Here is a 19,335-nt window from a genome sequence, read left to right on the forward strand (position 1 = left end):
GTCAGAGTCTAGGAACTGCCATATTATGTCTCCATCTATAAATGCATTCAAAAGTGGCATCAATAAATAGCTTTTCTTCTTTCCTAATTTTGATAGGGGACTAATTCTTATGAAGTTCCATTTAAAATTGGCAGAATAGTGAAATTCTCAGCTTTCATACCGACTTAACCAATTTACTTAAATGCACACTATCCATGTTGTGGATATTAATTGTTCTTTGTCAAGGGATTATGTTCTTAGTAGGATAATCACTGCTTTCAGTCACTGATTGCCTAGGGAAAACAGAATTGTCCATTCAGCTCATCCAGCCTGTTCTGCTGGCGTTCAATTAGATTACTGCTGATAAAGGCAAAATATGGATGCTGGCATCTGAAACAAAAACATAAAATGTTGGAGAAACTCGGCAGGTCTTACAGCATCTGTGGAGAGCCAACGTTTCGAGTCTGATTGGTGAAGGTTCTGACCAAGGGTCATCTCGATAGAAATGTTGGCTCTGTTCTCTCTACACAGATGCTGTCAGACCTGCTGAGTTTCTCCAGCATTTTCTGCAGATTACGGCTGATCTGTGTCTTTACCCAGTTTATCCATTTGGTTCGGTGACCCCAATGTCGTAACAATCGTCTATCAATCCCAATTTTGAAATTTTCAATTAACCCCCAGCCTCAGCTGTTTCGAGTTTGAAATTTCCACCAGAAATTTCCATGAGTAAAGGAGTGCTTCCTGACATTAGCCCTGAATGGTCTAGCTCCATTTCAAGGATGTGTCCTCTTGTTGTGAACTTTAGGAAAAGCTCTGCCGTTTCTTGAGTTTTGTGGGGTTTTTCCATGCACGCTGCAGCAGCGAAACTGACTGAGTGAATTTCACGCCAATAGATTTCCAGTTTCTAAAGACATTTCCACACCTGTCTGTGTTTCTCTTAGCACATTGTATTGCTTTTGAATGATTTTTCCCAAATCACCTGTCAACTCATGGTGGCGTTTTTTTTGTATTTCCGTCACTTTCAGTTCATTTGAGTATCCATGTGTGAATCCTTTCAAAAGTGTGGTACCCAGCAAGTCAGCGTTTCCTTTTTGTTTCAGGATACCTCTTCCGGGAGCACTACGGACGGTGAAAGCCCTATTGAACATCAAGACGATTCCTTACAGGGAAAGCAGACACCAAAAGAAAAAGGAACACGAGCGTGGAAAGAAGCAAAACGCAGTGTGACACCCAAATCAGTAACTGGGTACAAGGTAGAAGATAAAAGCCCCTGAGACTTCCTTTCTGATGAACCTCTCTCCCTGATTTTTTTTTGTTGTACTGGGTAGAATTGATCAGTCTGCACTAGCCCCAGTCCACTAATGCATCTCCTGCTGTTTTTTCACCTCTGCTTCCTTATCCTGTTTTATTTCACCTGAGACTTAATGGTGAAGCTACTTGAATTCTTTTTTTTCCTATTTGGGACTGTGTTAGGCTTGTATTTTGTCCCCTCTGGGGCTTGCTATTCTTGCTCTGCTGAAGCTACCGCTCCCTTAGTACACATCGGTACTACATGTCACATTTAATTACTAACTTTATTGTTATTAGATTCTAATGATTCTATTGCTAAAGAGCATATTTTATATAAAAAGTCAAAATTGTATTTTTGAATTGCATTTGTTTTTAACTTTATATTTTCATGTAGCCAGTATTGTATGTTCTTTTTCTCCCCTCTGGTTTCAATATTTGCCGTCAGAAGCTTTAGGTCAGTGTTTCAGAAGCTTCAGGTCAGTGTTGCATTTTATGCAGGTAAAGGTTTATTTAGAATAATTAGCTTCAGTGTGTCCATGGATGATTGGATTGGATTGGATCTCCAGATTTTAAGGATTCAGTTTGACTGGTACTGGAAATAATTTGGCTTGTGTATAGTTATGGATTTTCCTGCCCCTCTGTTTGGGCAGCATAGTGGTACAGTGGTTAGCACTTCTGCTTCACAGAGCCAGGAGCCTGGGTTCGATTCCCAGCTTGGGTCACTGTCTGTGTGGAGTTTGAACATTCTCCACATGTCTGCATGGGTTTCCTCCGGGTGCTCCAGTTTCCTCCCACAGTCCAAAGATGTGAGAGTTAGATTGATTGGCTGTGATAAATTGACCCTAGTGTCAGGGGGATTAGCAGGGTAAGTATGTGGGGTTACGGGAATAGGGCCTGGAGGGGATTGCGGTCAGTGCAGACACATTTGGCTGAATGGCCTCCTTCTGCACTGTAGGGATTCTATGGGAAACTATAATTTGCTTACTAAAATAGTCCAGTGGCCATTAACTCAAATTGTGTATGTGGCTAAACAATGATTTTAGCACCCAATTTTGCCTTTTAATTGAAAAGAAATTGTGTTCTGTTAAACTATATTTTTTGAACCATGACTGCCCAGTTATGACATGATTTGGAGGGAGAGAGGTACATTATAATTGTTCTTTGTAGCTGAGGATTATTGCTGAGGTTGTAACTGCTTGTTGTCTGAGGTTAGCTTTAGTCTAGGGCTTGAGAGTAAATCTCATTCAATTGTTTATTTTTCCCACTTTCAGACCATGCTTCAAATGAAAAATGGGGTAAAGTATGTGTGAGCCTTACTGAAGGTTGGACTTTGGGTTGTTCTGTATTAGGGGAGATAGGGAAAAGGAGCAAATCAAATCTGTGTAGACTCTTTATTCCTTAGGCCTTCAAATGGTGTTAATATGAAGTAATTTACAGAAGACTCTGTATCTTTTAATATTAGTATTCAAGGCTGCTTCAGTGCATTTTGTTCCACTTTCATGCACATTTTACAGATGGTCAAATGTTGAAAACAAAATGAGCAAAAATGAATGGATGTCAGGAAGCAATTAGTGGGTTATAACCTCATTGCAGAATGCTCTTATAGTTTACAATCATCATCTGCAGCCCAGGGTGAGATTACTCCCTGGATATATTCTCCTTGTAGTTTTATTCTTTAGTAATGTCAAGGTGGGTGTCACTGATTTGTTGTGAAAGATGAACAACCTTTAACACAATCGCTGGAGGTGTGCTGAGTGATAATTGGCAGTGAATTCTCAAGAAAGGACATATATTGCAACAAATTCTGGTAACGTGACTATCTTTTAGAAGAAAGAAGTATTTAATCTGGCTATGCTTACTCTAGCTAGTTCAAATACTCTTTCCCCCATATCTTAGCTGACTGCCTGAGCGATATAGACCATCCAGAAGGCTCCAAGTTGGATCACTTGTTGGTGTTGAGTTAGTTTACCTCGACAGGGCCCAGAGTTGGGTGTTGGGATTTGTCTCAGCAGCGTAAGCTAGGAAGGGGAATGTCAGCCAGGGATCCCCCCTCTTGATCTTTGTAAAGTGGAGTCCTGTCTATCTCGGGCAGTTAGCCTAAGCACGCAGAACCCACTCTACATTTTCAGGTAGAGCAATATGAAAAGACATTTTACTGCATTTGTGCCAAAATCCAAACAAAAACTATATTGTCTGTCATAAAAATTGAGCAGTGTGCTTGCCATGCCTTTGAAAAAGCAGTAAATATAAGTTATTACATTTCTGCTAATTTTGATCATTGTGCACTTGGGGAACTTCTTTTCACTAGCAGTTAAGATTACCTCATTTATTAAGCCTATGAATGTTTCCTGTTACGTTCACTGTGAAATAGTGTTTTGTCTAGATCCTTTTTTTAAGTTTAATGTAAAAAAAAGTCTCAACTAGATGCTTTTATTTATTTGCTGTGTGTCTTTTTTTTTAAATATATCTGTTCCTTGCTGAGATGCTTGGAGGTAGACAGTAGGAGTAAAAGTTGGACAAAAAAGCAACTTTTTTCTTCCTGACTGGCTGAAAAGTTGTTTATGATTCTGATTCTTAGATGGTCCAAATGAACAGTTAGCTTGGTGACAGATGAATATGTTGCTTTATTTTTGAGCTCAAAATGATGCTTTATCTCCTGGGCCATATGTAGAAAATTGCTTTGCATCACCTCTGATTGAAGGGGAAATCTGATAACCTTCAACTAGCAAATTGCCTTGGAGTTGGAATTTGTTGAATCAGACTGTGAAAAAACGACAGCTGTATTAAAACAGCACTGTTCAGTATTAGTAACGAATGAGTAGCAGTCATTTGAACAGGTCATGACAGCAATTTTGCACCAATTGTTCATTTACTTTCACCACTAATACCACTCAATACAACTTCAAGCCAATAAGGATGGTGTTGGCATCTCTTTCAGTCTGACATGAACGTTTTATCTTTGTTAAACCAGAGTCTAATAATGAAAATATTCCTGAGTTTTACTTTCTAGTTTTCCCACATATGCTGCATTTAAACCTTAAGTGCCCCTGGAGGGTAGGACATTTGAAATGCCAGTTAGGTTTGGTGATGTTTGAAAGATCTGAGGTTTCATTCTCCAGATTGAGAAATGATTGGTTGGGGCAGGAACATTTTTAAAAAAAAGCCTGAACTATACTTTGATTTCTTTGGCCAAGGAATGACGAAGGACTAACATGATATCAGAATGGCACGGTGGCACAATGATTTAGCACTGCTAGCTCAGCGCCAGAAGCCCCAATTTGATTCTTAACTTGGATCACTGTCTGTGTGGAGTTCACACTTTCTCCCCGTGCCTGCGTGGGTTTCCTGTGGGTGCTCCGGTTTCCATCTACACTCCTAAGATGTCCAGGTTAGGTGGATTGGCTTTGCTAAATTGCCCCTTAGTGTCAGGGGGACTAGCTATGGTAAACGCATGGGGTTTTGTGGATAGTGCCTGGGTGGGATTGTAGTTGGTGTGAACTTGATGGGCTGAATGGCCCTCTTCTGTAACGGTAGGGATTCTATGATAATGACTTTATGACAGTGTAAGCCACAATTTGAAGTACGGTAGCTATTTTTTACTTTTCCAGTTTTGTTGGTTCCTGTGAAACGCAATCCAAATGATTGTTTGCCTCTGGTCATTTCAATTTGATGTAGAGAGTTGGTGTGGAGTTTTTCATCCCTACACTCCAGGTTATGATTGGTGTTTTTGAGCACTGTGCTAGAACCAAAGAAAACTGTTTGATTTCCAATCGTATCTCTCTTCACTACTCCAGAAAGACAGTTGCAAATTCTGGGGAGATTGTGTTACAGATGCAATCTGAAGTGTGAACGTCAGTGGTTATCATGGGCTTTTGCTTTGCAAGATGGAAACTTCTTCCTCCTAATAGCAGCACCATGGCCTACTGTTCCAATCTCAATTATTTGTTGAGAAGAGGAGGCTGTAATTTCTTTTGAAACATTTGATGAATTTTAAAGCCATTGATCTGCTAACAGCAAATGGGGAATTTAATCCTGGGGCTGAATGCATTCAGCCATACCATGGGAAAAGATCAGGGGGTGAATTAGCTTTTCTTTTTGGAATCAGCATAGGCATGATGGGCCGAATGGCTTCCATCCCGCTGCGTGAATTTTCTCTACTTGGCGTCTAAATATTCATTTTAAAATGTAGACTTGTGTCGATTAACATGTTACCTAGTTATTTCCCATGGAGTTGTCCAGCACAGTAGCAACATGGGATGTCATGATGTGGAAATGCCAGCGTTGGACTGGGGTGGGCACTGTAAGAAGTCTCACAACACCAGATTAAAGTCCAACAGGTTTATCTGGAATCACGAGCTTTCAGAGTGCTGCTCCTTCATCAGGTGAGTCTCACCCGATGAAGGAGCAGCATTCCAAAAGCTTGTGGTACCTTAGAATCTGTTGGACTTTAACCTGATGTTGTGAGACTTCTTAACATGGGATGTGAGGGGGTCAGGGAGTGAGTAGTGACTGTGTGAAGAAACAGCAACTTGAGGTAGGGAGGAGAATGGAACATGAGCAGTAGCCGACGAGGCAGTGACAATGGAACTCAGGTGTTCAGAGAACTAGATTTGCATTGCAAAGGAGCTTGGACCACCACAACTACTGCTGGTACATTTGTAAGTGCAAGTCCTGAGCGGAGGGCAAACAAACAAATTCTACTGACCTTATTTGCTGAGGTTTGACAAAAGGGGCTTGAAAACATCACCAACCCCCAGTGTAATATAAAGCACATCTAACTTGTACAAAATTAATATTTAGTTCTTGGTCATTGTAATCGCAATATTATTGAGCTGCTGATGTGGCAAGGACAGGACATTAGCTTTTCTTTTATATATTTATATATAGACACTAAGTAAGGTTCAAACATTATTCATGATCATCCGTCAAACTGCACTTTTTTAACATGCTAAATAACCAACATAGATACAGTTTACCTTAATATCTTGTATCCTTTGCATATAAGCACTTTTTCTACATATGTAGCTGTTTGTGGTTGTGTTGATGGTTGTAGAATGATCGTAATTTATTGAGTGAGTGGTGCATAGTTTCTGCTGGAGAGCAGAACTTGTGGAGAAACAGTAAAACAGAAGAAGGTTGTAACCAATCTGAACCTGAAGTGTATTTTGAATTTTGTTGAGGGCTGGCACTCTAGGTATTAGCACAGTGACTCTTACAATGTTTTGATGTTCAAAAATATAGTTTTCCGTTAGTTTTCTGTTTTTTTTTAAAATGTAGAATAATCTCAGAACTGTAAAAATAGCAAGTTGTTTCATTGTTTGAATAGTTCACAAACTGTAGAGCTTATTTTATAGTATGATATTTAAGAGGCGCTGTCTTTCAACTCTGCAGCCTCAGTTTAAAAAGTACTCAAATACTTGTTAACCAAATTTTTGATGTAAACTTTTAACACCTGAACAACTTTTTAATAAAACATTGAGCCGATTTTAAGAGTGCCTCTGTCATCTTTTAGAAAGTGAATAAATAGTATTTCAGTGTGGCTGCGCAGAATGTTCAACAGCCCAGAATCCATTCCTTCAAGCGTTAAACGCTGAGTTGTCAGGAGCACCGTCACAAACGGTGAACTAGTTAATGATGAATTTATTCAATTCAAATTCTGTGCTTTAATTGGGAATATTTTGTGGAATTAGGTTTCTCTATTTTATGTACCTTTTTTTATATACTTTTGGATCTTTATTTAAGTTAAAAATAAGTAGAAGTTTCTTATCTGGCTTTCAAAACCAGCCAAATGAACCAGGCTTCAACCTTCCGAATTTTAAAATCAATGAAGGTGTATTTATTTTCTTAACAAAACATTACCATGCCAGTGTTTCTGCTATGCAGGAATCGGAATATGTGCAGTTTGATTTATTTCAACTGAGGGAGGGCAGAATAAACCTAATTTAAATACTAATGGCTCTTTAATGGTAATGCTCGTGATATAGTAGATGGTACACTGTTTTATAACAGGAGCATTTCGCCACTTAATCTTAATTGAAGGGCAGCATGGTGGCACAGTTGTTAGCACTGCTACCTCACAGCGCCAGGGACCCGGGTTTGATTCTAGCCTTGGTGACTGACTGTTCAGAGTTTGCACATTCTCCGTTTCTGTGTCGGTTTCCTCCCACAGTCCAAAGATGTGCAGTTAGGTGAATTGGCCATGCTAAATTGCCCCTTAGTGTCCGAAGATGTGTAGGTTAGGTGGGTTAGTGCAATAAACGCATGGGGTTATGGGTTTAGGGCTGGGAGCTGAACTTAGGTAAAATACTCTTTCAGAGTCATTGCAGACATGATGGGCTGAATGTGACTTCCTGCACTGTAGGGATTCTATTCTGTGGTTTTGCTAAAGGGATTATGTTTAACATTGGCTGTTCCCTGCCTCACTATTTTAAGACCAGAAGACGAATCTGCTGTAAAGAAGTACAACTTGAAGTCGGTTGCATTAGCAATCGATGGGTGCTTGCAAACTTTTCCCCTTTTTTTTCTAGTACTTCCGATGCTGTTAAATGAGCTAGGTGCAAGATTTTTTTTCCTATGTACGTGTGTGTGTGTGTGTGTGTGTGTGTGTTTGCATGTATATGTAGATACTAAGGGTCTTAGAAAACGGTAGTTTGGGAAAGAAATGATGCTAAGTATATGACTGTAGTTTTAATTGCTTATTCAGTTCACTGAATTTTCAGTGCTTATTTGCATACATTTTAGTTTAGAGGTCCCTTTCACTGTTTTTTGAATTAATATTGGCCTGCTTTCAAAGCTCGTTCTGTGCAGTCTTTCTTCAATCTTTTTTTGGTCGTGGTTGTCTGTTTTCTGCTTTTTACGCCATATATGCATGCTCTAAAGTCAAGCCCCATGTGTGTTTTAAATAATTTATCACTGTGTGTCTTCTGTGTTGTGTAATTATAAAATTATTTAAGGTCGATCCACTGGTTTTAATCTAAATAGCTGGTTTGTCTTTTTGCACCCACAAGCAAGAAAATCTTTTTAAACCAGGAATCTCTTTGCTCCTGCTGAGCTCTTACACTGTATTCTGGACTGCTAGGTTCCACGGACATGATTTTTACAGTGCTGTTCTAACTATTACCCTTCCAGCCTAAGATCATTCCAAATGCAATATGTGGGATTTGTCTAAAGGGTAGAGAATCCAACAAGAAAAGCAAACCTGAGGCACTCATACACTGCTCCCAGTGCGACAACAGTGGTAAGTAGGCCTAAATCAACTGGTGAAAACTATTCAGCCTTGTGCGTAATGTCTCATGTAATTTGCTCTGCTCTGAAAATGATGGTGAACGGGTTAACACTGTAAGATACCAAACAACACAGAAAATAAGACACTTCAAATTGTTCAGTTATGCAATCTTAACTGTAGAGAACATTTGGGTGAATTCTATGAGAATTAACAACTTGCTAAGAATTAAACCACAAGAGCTTTGTTCCATGTGGAAAATTGCATGTACTAAAAATGTAATACACCCCATGTGTCATGTAAAATAAGTTGGACTGAACTGTACAGGGTTCTGATTGTCATCCACACTACCAGAAGGATGTGGATGCTTTGGTGAAGGTACCGAAGAGGTTTACCAGGATGTTGCCTAGTCTGGAGGGTATTAGCTATGAGGAGAGGTTGGATAAATTCATTTTGTTCTCACCAGAATGACAGAGGTTGAGGGGTGACCTGATCAAGGTTTACAAGATTATGAGTGGCGTGGACAGAGTGGATAGTCAGATACTCGTTCTTAGGGTAGAAATGTCAAGTACTAGGGCGCATAGGTTTAAGGTGCATGGGGAAAAGTTTTGAGGAAATGTGCGAGACAAGTATTTTATCCAGAGGGTGGTGAATGTCTGGAATGTGCTGCCCGGGGTGGTGGTGAGAGCAGGTATGATAGCATCGTTTAAGTGGCAACTAGACAAATGCACAAATAGGATGGGAATGGAAGAGTATGGACTCTGAAAGTGCATACGGTTTTAGTTTAGGCAGGCATCATGATCGGCCCAGGCTTGGAGGGCCGAAGGGCCTGCACTGTACATTGTTCTTTGAGCACTGCAGAAAATACAAAAAAGATTTTGCAAGAACGATACCAGAACTGAGAGGATATAACTATTGAGAAAGACTAAACAGCCTTGGGGCCGTTTTCTCCAGGAAAGAGGACACTGGGAGGTGACCTGATGGGAGTTTTTAATATTTTGAAAGGATGTCATAGGGCACACATGGTGCATCTGCATAAGTTACTAATTTAAAAAAATAATTCTGAAGAAGCTTCTTTTCTCAAGAGTGGTTAGGACATGGAACCTGCTACCTTGTGGGGTAGCTGAGAATAATAACGGGATGCACTTAAGGGGAAACTAGGCAGGGACGTTGGGAGGAAAGTAGTAGAAGTTACGTTGTTGATGGGGTGATGTAATGTAGGGTGGGAGGATCCTCGTGGAGCACGAACACCACCACCATATTGACGCAAAAACAAAATACTGCAGATGTGAAAAATCTGAAATATAAAAAAATAGTGTGCTGGAAATACTCAGCAGGTCAGATTGCATCAGTGGACAGAGGGAGAACATCTCAGGCTGATGACCTTCTGACGAAACAGCATTGATCTGAAATGTTCACTTTCTTTCTCTTCATAGATGCTGCCTGACCTGCTGAATATTTGCAGCATTTTCTCTTTATCACCAGCAGGGATCTATTGGTCTGTTTTTCTGACTTCAGTTCTATTTTAATCAATGGCGGGTGGAGAGAAACAGCTTGGGGATTTTCACAGTAACTTCACTGCAGTGTTAATACAAGTCTGCTTGTGACACTAATAAACAAACAAAAACTAAAAAAACTTGCTATTCATGACTGATACAAATGCAATCGCTTTGGTTCTGCAGAAGCATCCGAGTTGATGACCCGAATTGGAAGCGACTTGGTGACTGGTTCTGTAAAAAGAGCATACTTTTGAGTGTGTAACTTGCCAATGCTTTCCATAGGTCACCCATCTTGCTTGGACATGTTGTCGGAGTTGGTGGCTGTAATAAAAACCTACCCATGGCAGTGTATGGAATGCAAGACCTGCATCGTGTGTGGCCAGCCACATCACGAGGAAGAAATGATGTTCTGCGACCAGTGTGACCGGGGTTATCACACCTTCTGTGTTGGAGTTGCCTCTATTCCTTCAGGTAAGATTCTTTTGCGTTTCGAGGCACAGTGTGCGATACTTGTTGCAGAAATTTTACTGCCAGCTATTGAGAGCCATCCGGTAGGTGAGATTATTAACCTGAAAGGCTGAATTTGCTTCAAATTACCTTTACATTGCTGGGTCTCCAAAACATTGTAGTGAGTTACAAGATAATTTACTTAGAACAGAAGTGTGTGGCTGTATTGTGAAATACACAGAATTAATTATATGTAGTCTCATTCTGGCAATTGTTATTTTGTGCACTTCACAAAATTTGAATTAGAAACAGGAAAAGGGCACTTGGCACTCAAACTTGTTTTGCCACCATTCAGTGAGATTATGGTGACCTAGCTCCGTTTCCCTGACTTTGCCCATCTTCCTTAACACCCTAGCTATGACTATAACGCTACAATCTGCACCCTCTCCTTTCGGTATGCTTCGTCTGTATAGCGTGCAAGAAACAATACTTTTCACTGTGTACCACTACATGTGACAATAATAAATCAAATCAAGCCAAACCTTTCATTAACAAAAAAACTATATCAATACAAAAGTAAATTATTGCAGATGCTGAAATCTGAAACAAAAACAGAAAATGCTGGAAAATCTCAGCAGATCTGACAGCATTTGTGAAAAGAGAATAGTGCCAACATTTCAAGTCTGGATGGTCCTTCATCAGAGCTATCAATCTTTGATTTAAAATTTACAATGAGCCTAACATCAATTGTCAGATTGAAGAATGTTCCAAAGTCTACCACATTTTGTGTGCGGAAATACTTCCTAACTTCACTCCTGCAAGGTCTGTCTGGCTGTAATCTTTTAGACTTGCCCCTTAGTCCAATTAAAAAAATGCAAGAACTACTCAGCAGGTCTGGCAGCATCTGTACAGCGTGAAGCAGAGTTCATTTTACAGTTTGATGACCTTACACCAGAACTCCTAGTTTTAGATTTTCCAAGCAGCGAAAATAGTTTCTCTCTATCCCAACTGTTTTGTTTGATGTCTTGAGAACTTCAATCAAATCATCCCTCAACCTCTAAATTCCAGGGACTACAGGTCTAATTGTGGAGTTTCCTTGCATTTTAACATTTCAAGTTCAGGTATCATTCTGGTAAGGCTACTCTGCATCCCCTCCATGACTATCTTCTTCCAAACATAGAAGCTAGGAGGAGGCCATTCAGCCTTTTGAATTTGCTTCGCCATTGATTTTGATCATGGCTTATCATCAAATTCAATATCCTGATCCTCCCCTTTCTCCCATATCCCTTGATCCCTTTAGCCCCAAGAGCTATATCTAATTTCTTCAAATCAGACAGCATTTTGGCCTCAGCTGCATTTTGCGGTCGTGAATTCCATATATTCACCACCATAAGAAAGAGGAGCAGAATTCGGTCACTTGGCCCATTGAGTCTGCTCCGTCATTCAATCATGGCTGATAATAAGCTTTGGATGACTTCTGGGTTTTTCACCCTCTGGGTGGAGAAATTTCTCCTCGCCTCGGTTCTAAAAGATTTACTCCTTACCTCAAACGTTACCCAAAGTTCTGGATTCCCTCATCATTGGGAATATTCTTTCTGAATCTACCCTGTCTAACCCTGTTAGAATTTTATAAATTTCAGTGAGATATCCTCTCACTCTTATAAACTCCATATGAGTATAATCCTAACTAACTTAGTCTCTCCTTGTATAACAGATCTGCCATCCCAGGAATCAGCCTGGTAAACTTTCGCTATACTCCCTTTATAGCAAGGATATCCTTCATCAGAAAAGGACACCCAAACTGCACACAATACTCCAGGTGTGGCCTCACCAACGCCATATACAATTGCAGCAAAACATGCCTATCCTCAAATCCTCTCGCTATGAAGCCAACATACCAGTTGCCTTCTTTACTGCCTGCTGTACCTGCGTGCTTACTTTCAGCAATTGATGCATGAGGACTCCAATATCTTGTTGAGTGTCCACCTCCCTCAATTTACACCTATACAAGTAATAATCTGTCTTTCCTACTTTTGCTACCAAAGTGGATAACCTCACAGACGTGGTAGCTGGAACTGCTCACCTTACTCTGCATGTGGTCTAATTTGGGCTTTGTGTAGCTGAATGAAGCAAATTGCAAAGTGGGAATTTTGTGTGTGTAAACTCAGTTATGACCTACTTTGAACAAAGAGCCTGCATTGAATTTCAGCTTGAAGGTGGTGAAACTGTGGAACTCTTTGCTACAGAAGGCTGTGGAGCCAGGTCATTGAGTGTCTTTTAATACAGAGGCAGATGGGTTCTTGATGGGTAAGGGGATTGAAAGTTACGGGGAAAAGGTGGGAAAATGGGGTTGAAAAACATATCAGCCATGATTGAATGGTGGAGCAGACTCAATGGACCAAAAGGCATAATTCTACTCCTATATTTCATGGTCTTTTCGGTGGCATGATGGCACAGTGATTAGCACTGCTGCCTCACAGCACCAGGGACCCGGATTTGATTCACAGCTTGAGTCACTGTCTGTGCGGAGTTTGCGCTTTCTCCTGATGGGTTTCTTCTGCGTTCCCTACTTCCTCCCACAGTCTGAAAGATGTGCTGGTTAGCTGCGTTGGCCATGTTAAATTCTCCCTCAGTGTACCCGAACAGGCGCCGGAGTGTGGTGATTAGCGGATTTTTCACAGTAACTTCATTGCAGTGTTAATGTAAGCCTACTTGTGACACTAATCAATAAATAAACTTTAAAAGCAAGTTGCTGTATGAAAATCAGACTGCAATGTGAGATTCACGTATTCACAGAGCATTGGAGAAAGAAACGCAAGACAAATGTAGCAAACGGGTGAAAAATGGGGAAGAAAATCCTGCAAAATGCATCTCTTTAAAACAATGAGACAAAATTGGACCTGATTTCACACATGCAGATTGAATGGTCAGAATAACGTGTTACTGGATACTAACTGGTCACCTCAGCATTTGAATATTTCTCATGTGATTTTCTGGAGCCATGTGAATGAGTTCCTTTTGGCAGAATCTGAACGATTTGGATTGATTCACCGCATCTTGTTTACGCCAGGCCCCCCCAGAGCCCAATTCAGTGAGAGTTTTGATTTGATTTATTATTGTCACATGTATTAACGTACAGTGAAAAGTATTGTTTCTTGTGTGCTATACAGACAAAGCATACCGTTCATAGAGAAGGAAAGGAGAAAGTGCAGAATGTAGTGTTACAGTCAGAGATAGGGATAGAGAAAGATCAACTTAATGCAAGGTAAGTCTATTCAAAAGTCTGCTGGCAGCAGGGAAGAAGCTGTTCTTAAGTCGGTTGGTATATGACCTCAGACTTTTGTATCTTTTTCCCGACAGAAGAAGGTGGAAGAGAGGATGTCCTGGGAGAGTGGGGTCCTTAATTATGTTGCCTGCTTTGCCAAGGCAGCAGGAAGTATAGACAGAGTCAATGGAGGGGAGGCTGGTTTGCGTGATGGATTGGGCTACATTCATGACCTTTTGTAGTTTCTTGAGATCTTGAACAGAGCAGAAGCCATACCAATCTGTGATACAACCAGAAAGGATGCTTTTATGGTTCATCTGTAAAAGTTGGTGAGAGTCGTAGTGACATGCCAAATTTCCTTAGTCTTCTGAGAAATTAGAGGCGCTGGTGGGCTTTCTTAACTATAGTACAGGATGGGGGTGATCTGGACACCTAAAAACTTGAAGCTTTCGCTTGGGTGTTTCTGTGTCAGTGTATTATGGTTTCAGTCTACTCACAATACAGTGTAACACTCTTCTGAACTGTTTCAGGTCGTTGGATTTGTGAGTGCTGTGCTAGTGTTCCTCCCACAACCAAGAAAGGGACACGGAGAGGAAAGAGTAACAAAGAAGGGTAAAGCCACCACGTCAGAACCAATCCAGGCCAGATTAAAGTTCCTGTCGAAGTTTTGGTCGACTAGGAATAGCAGGTGCTTTTGTGATCTGTGTGTTTTATAAATATCCTTTACATTATTTGTACGGAAAGATTATTTTGAATCGAATAAAATGACAGATTGAAACAATGCCAAGTGATTGCATGATTTATTTGGGATGACATTGAGCTGCTTGGATTTTTGCAAACTGCAGCAGAATTTGTCGATAACCCAATTTTTTAGTTGCCTCAGTAGGGACATGAGAACAGGAGCAGGCTATTCAGCCCCTTTGGCCTGTCCTGCGACCAAACGATCAATTCATGGCTAGTCTGTACCTCAAATACATGCCACAGAATCTACAGTACAGAAAGAAGCCATTCGATCCATCGAGTCTGCACTGACCACAATCCCATTCTTGTAATCCCTCATATTTACTCTGCTAAATCCCTAATACTAGCGTTAGTTTAGCATGGCCAGTCTACCTAACCTGCACATCTTTGGAGTATGGGAGGAAACCAGAGCACCCCGAGGAAACCCACGCAGGCATGGAGAGAACGTGCAAACTCTGCACCAACAGTGACCCGAGGCCGGAATTGAACTAGGGTCCCTGGCGCTATGAAGCAGCAGTGCTAACCACTGTGCCACTATATTGTTCCAATTCTGGAATATTCTTCTTGGATCTACTATCTCTCTTCCCAATGTCTCTCTCTCCAGTCACTTTGCTGATATCAACCTGCTCATCAACTGTTCATGAAATGTAGTTTTTCTCCTTTCATGGCATGATGGTAAGTAAGTTGAAATAAAATGAACAGTTATTAAAGCAGTTGCTTGCTTGGTGGATGAATCCTAAATTGGGATATCAGGATGCCTTGCATATATTAAATAGGAAGATTGAATTTATTGGAGGGGATGCTTCTCTCGAGATTTTCTGCCTGCCCCAATACATTATGCCTGCAAACTTGTTGCTGGGTGCTTGGATGATACCCATCCAACCCCACCCAAACAAATGCAGGGCACACCACTGGTGCTGGAACAGGGCACTGCTGTAGTACCATGTGGCCCATGACTGCTACTAGACTTTCCTGAAGATCCAGCTACATGTCCCACTGGAGACTTTGGCCAACATCATAAAAACAGAAAGCCGCTGGCAAAACTTGAGTCTGGTAGCAACACGGGGAGAGAGAGAAGGCCATACCATTGAAAGCCAATGACCTTATGTCAGACATTCTGGGTTTTTAGCAGGGAAAGAACAGGAACGATCTGTGCTGGAATGAAAGAGATTAAATGACAGCCTGGATGATGGTAACTGTAGTAAAAAGTCTGACAACACCAGGTTTTAGTCCAACCTATTTATTTGATAATATACTCACAAGCTTTCGGGGTTAGCCCCTTCGTCAGGTGAATGGAGAGTTCTGGCCTCAGACAGAGCATATAAAGCACAGACAGTTTAGAGATTACTGATTAGAATGCGAATTCTAATCAGTAATCTCTAAACTGTCTGTGCTTTATATGCTCTGTCTGAGGCCAGAACTCTCCATTCACCTGACGAAGGGGCTAACCCCGAAAGCTTGTGAGTATATTATCAAATAAATAGGTTGGACTAAAACCTGGTGTTGTCAGACTTTTTACTGTGTTTACGCCAGTCCAACACCGGCATACCCACATCATGATGGTAACTGTCACAGACATCCCCTTTCTTTCCCTCCTTCCACCTTCTCCCTTCGTCTGATCTTTTTGTTATCTTAAAATACATTAACCTTTTAAACTCAATTCTGGAACTTCACTCTTCACCTTCAGATGCCTCAAAGCAAAGGATAAATATGTTTGTAGCTGGTTCCTGTCAAATTCCCGTCACCCTACACATAGAAGATATCAGTGGCCATCCTTCTAACATGTAGCTTTCAGTGTCAGTGGTTTGATTTTAAGCACAGAATGGTTAAAGCTTATGAATTCTGACAAAGGCCATCTAGCCTTGAAATGTTGGCCCTACTCTCTCTCTCCACAGATGTTGTCAGAGCTGCTGAGGTTTTCCAGCATTTTTCTGTTTTTGTTTCAGATTCCAGCATCTGCAGTATTTTACGTTGTTATGAATTCTGTGTTTGGTTTATGAATCTTGTAATTGTTGGGAGAGGAACTTGGCTCAGTGCTAGCATTGATTCCAGATCTCCCCTCAAATTTCAGCATTCCTAAAATCCAACTTGTTACAAATCCTCAGTTTCCATTGCTGCACCATTGGTGACCGTGCCTTCAGTTGTCTGAGCCTTAAGTTCAGGATCTCCCTCTCTAAACTTTGCCACCTCTCTACCACTTGTTTTAAGATGCTTCATAAAACCTACTAAATGCCCTACTGTCTGTGTAGTGCGGCGACATTGTTCATGTTTGATTTTTATTTGATTTGATTAATTACTGTTACATGTTTCGGATACATTGAAAAGTAATGTTTCTTGCGCGCTATACAGACAAAGCATACTGTACATAGAGGAGGAAAGGAGAGAGTGCAGAATGTAGTGTTACAGTCATAGCTAAAGTGTAGAGAAAGAGCAACTTAATGCGAGGTAGGTCCATTCAAAAGTCTGACAGCAGCAGGGAAGAAGGTGTTCTTGAGTCAGTTGGTATGTGACCTCAGACTTTTTTAAAAAATTTTTTCCCGATGGAAGAAGGTGGAAGAGACTATGTCCGGGGTGCGTGGGGTCCTTAATTACGCTGACTGCTTTGCCAAGGCTGTGGGAAGTGTCAATGGATGGGGAGGCTGGTTTGCGTGATGGATTGGGCTACATTCACAACTTTTTATAGTTTCTTGCGGATTTGGGAAGAGCAGGTGCCACACTATGTTGTGATACAACCAGAAAATCACTTTGAAATACTCTGGATGTTTTATTGTATAGAGGTGCTATATAAAGCAAGTTTTTGTTGCACTCTTGCCTTTGGGTCAGAATCTCATGGATTCAAGTTGTTCTCTGGGATTTGAATGTAATTTACTTTAAGAGATTGAAGGTTTTGTGTTTTTCCAAAACGTAATGATGGCCTGTGAATTTTTCCTAAAAAAAAATCAAGTTAATGCGTATTTCCTGTGAACCTCATAGTTTTAAAATTGGAACTGCGTCACTAATTCCAAGTCACCCAATGTTAATCCAGTATTTTAATGAGCCCTGAAAATATTTCAACCGCAGCTTTCCATTATTCTCTAATTTCCTCAAGTATTTCTGGATGTTTTCCATCTGTTTTTGATGAATGTTTAATTTCTCCAGTTCATATAACCTTCTAAAGTACCATTTTGTTACTGATCTGTTTTCTTTGTGGACTTGGATAATTGCTTTATCCATCCAAATACCTGGAAGAGCTCAACATGATTTAACTTGTGAAAATTTCCTTTATTCTTATACCATAAATATGCTTCTCTGCTCAGTTAATTTAAAACCTTCTTGGTAAAGATATCTCATTTGTTATAATACATACTTCACACTTGCACGCAGCCAGTGTGTTCTCACATCAAGTTCCATTCACCCATTACTCACTAATGCTTGTTGACCCACATTGGTTCCTGGTCTGGCTACATCTTGACTTTTGAAATTCTATTTTTTTCCCAAATCTCTCCATGGCTCTGTTTCCATCTATCTCTAACTTCTTCCAGTCTTGTAATCCTTTGAAATCTCTGCACAACCCCCTCTCCCTTCAAATCCTAGCCTCTTGCACAGTTTTAATTCGAGTTAAAGTTTATTTATTAGTGACAAGTAGGCTTACATTAACACTGCAATGAAGTCACTGTGAAAATCCTCTAGTTGCCACACTCTGGCGCCTGTTCGGGTTCACTGAGAGAGAATTTAGCATGGTCGACACACCTTACCAGCACGTCTTTTGGACTTTGGGAGGAAACCATAGCATCTGGAGGAAACCCACATAGACATAGGGAGAACATGCAGACTCTGCACAGACAGTGACCCAAGCTGGGAATCAAACTTGGGTCCTTGATGCTGTGAGATAGCAGTGCTAACCACTGTGCCACCGTGCCACTATGTTGATGTACCATTGGAGGCTGTGCTTTCAGCTGCCTGTACACCAAGCTCATTTTGTAAACCCCTCTACCTTTTCAGACACTTCTAAGTCTTAACTCTTTGACAGTGCTTGTAATTACCTATCCTAATATTGGGGAGGTCTTGTGCCACAGGTTCTGGGCCAGAAGCTCAGGGTTCAAGTCGCATTTCAGGAGTTGATGGCCGTGGAAAGTGTATGCATAACATGGCTAAACAGCCTCTAACTCTTTCCAATACACCTGATGGCAGGCAGTAAAGAGTGGGAGATTTTCTTGGTCAGCTTTACTGCAGATGGCAATGACAAATCACTGCAATACTTTGCCAAAGCATAATCATATATCAATCCCATAGTAGTCCATGGTGACCAACGCCCTCTTAAGACATGGTGCCTGAAAGAGGATCGTATGGGCTTGATGCTAAATGTTGTTTGATGATGTTTTTATGATGCCTCTTGTAAGTTTTATTATATTAAAAGGGTTACAGAATTGTGAGTCCTTGCTTATGGAGGTTTGATATACCCATTATACCTCACTCATCAAATAAAATGTACATGCTTCTTTTTTTTTAATGTAAGGACATTTTTCTGCATAGTCAGAAAGTGTGTATATTTGGAAGAGTTGTCTATGCCTTAAAAGAAAGGATGAAACATGTACATTTTGTTTGATGAGTGAGGTATAATGGTCGTATTTCCATATGTTGACCCTGATGCATTTGGTGGGGTTAACAATCTGCTACCTCTCATGCTGTTCCTAATCTTGATCCTCAATTTAGTTCACTTTATTATCCATGCCAAAATTAATATCAAATGTATTGCCCGTTAAGTTAAAAAATACTTATAAACAAAGGCTACCACAAAAGTTGCTCTGAAACAAAGATCCTAACTTTAAACAAAATATGTAATAAGACTGTATTTTGATTTATTATTGTCACATGTATTAGTATACAGTGAAAAGTATTGTTTCTTGTGCGCT

At 40.5% G+C, this 19,335-nt stretch overlaps 1 protein-coding gene across 2 annotated transcripts in view; it reads left to right on the plus strand.

The window, feature by feature from the left end:
- phf10 (PHD finger protein 10) overlaps nt 1–14,483 on the plus strand; it is a 30,696-nt gene extending 16,213 nt beyond the window's left edge. For both annotated transcript variants that reach the window (XM_080200811.1, XM_080200812.1), the window contains exons 9-12: nt 1,080–1,232; nt 8,398–8,506; nt 10,273–10,461; nt 14,233–14,483. In XM_080200811.1, coding sequence (XP_080056937.1) covers nt 1,080–1,232; nt 8,398–8,506; nt 10,273–10,461; nt 14,233–14,318 — 537 coding nt within the window. In that variant the 3' untranslated portion in view covers nt 14,319–14,483. The remainder of the gene's footprint in view (nt 1–1,079; nt 1,233–8,397; nt 8,507–10,272; nt 10,462–14,232) is intronic.
- The last annotated feature ends 4,852 nt before the right edge of the window (nt 14,484–19,335 follow it).

Source organism: Carcharhinus amblyrhynchos, chromosome 12 (genome assembly GCF_965287045.1).
Source record: "Carcharhinus amblyrhynchos chromosome 12, sCarAmb.v2.hapA, whole genome shotgun sequence".
Taxonomy (NCBI): domain Eukaryota; kingdom Metazoa; phylum Chordata; class Chondrichthyes; order Carcharhiniformes; family Carcharhinidae; genus Carcharhinus; species Carcharhinus amblyrhynchos.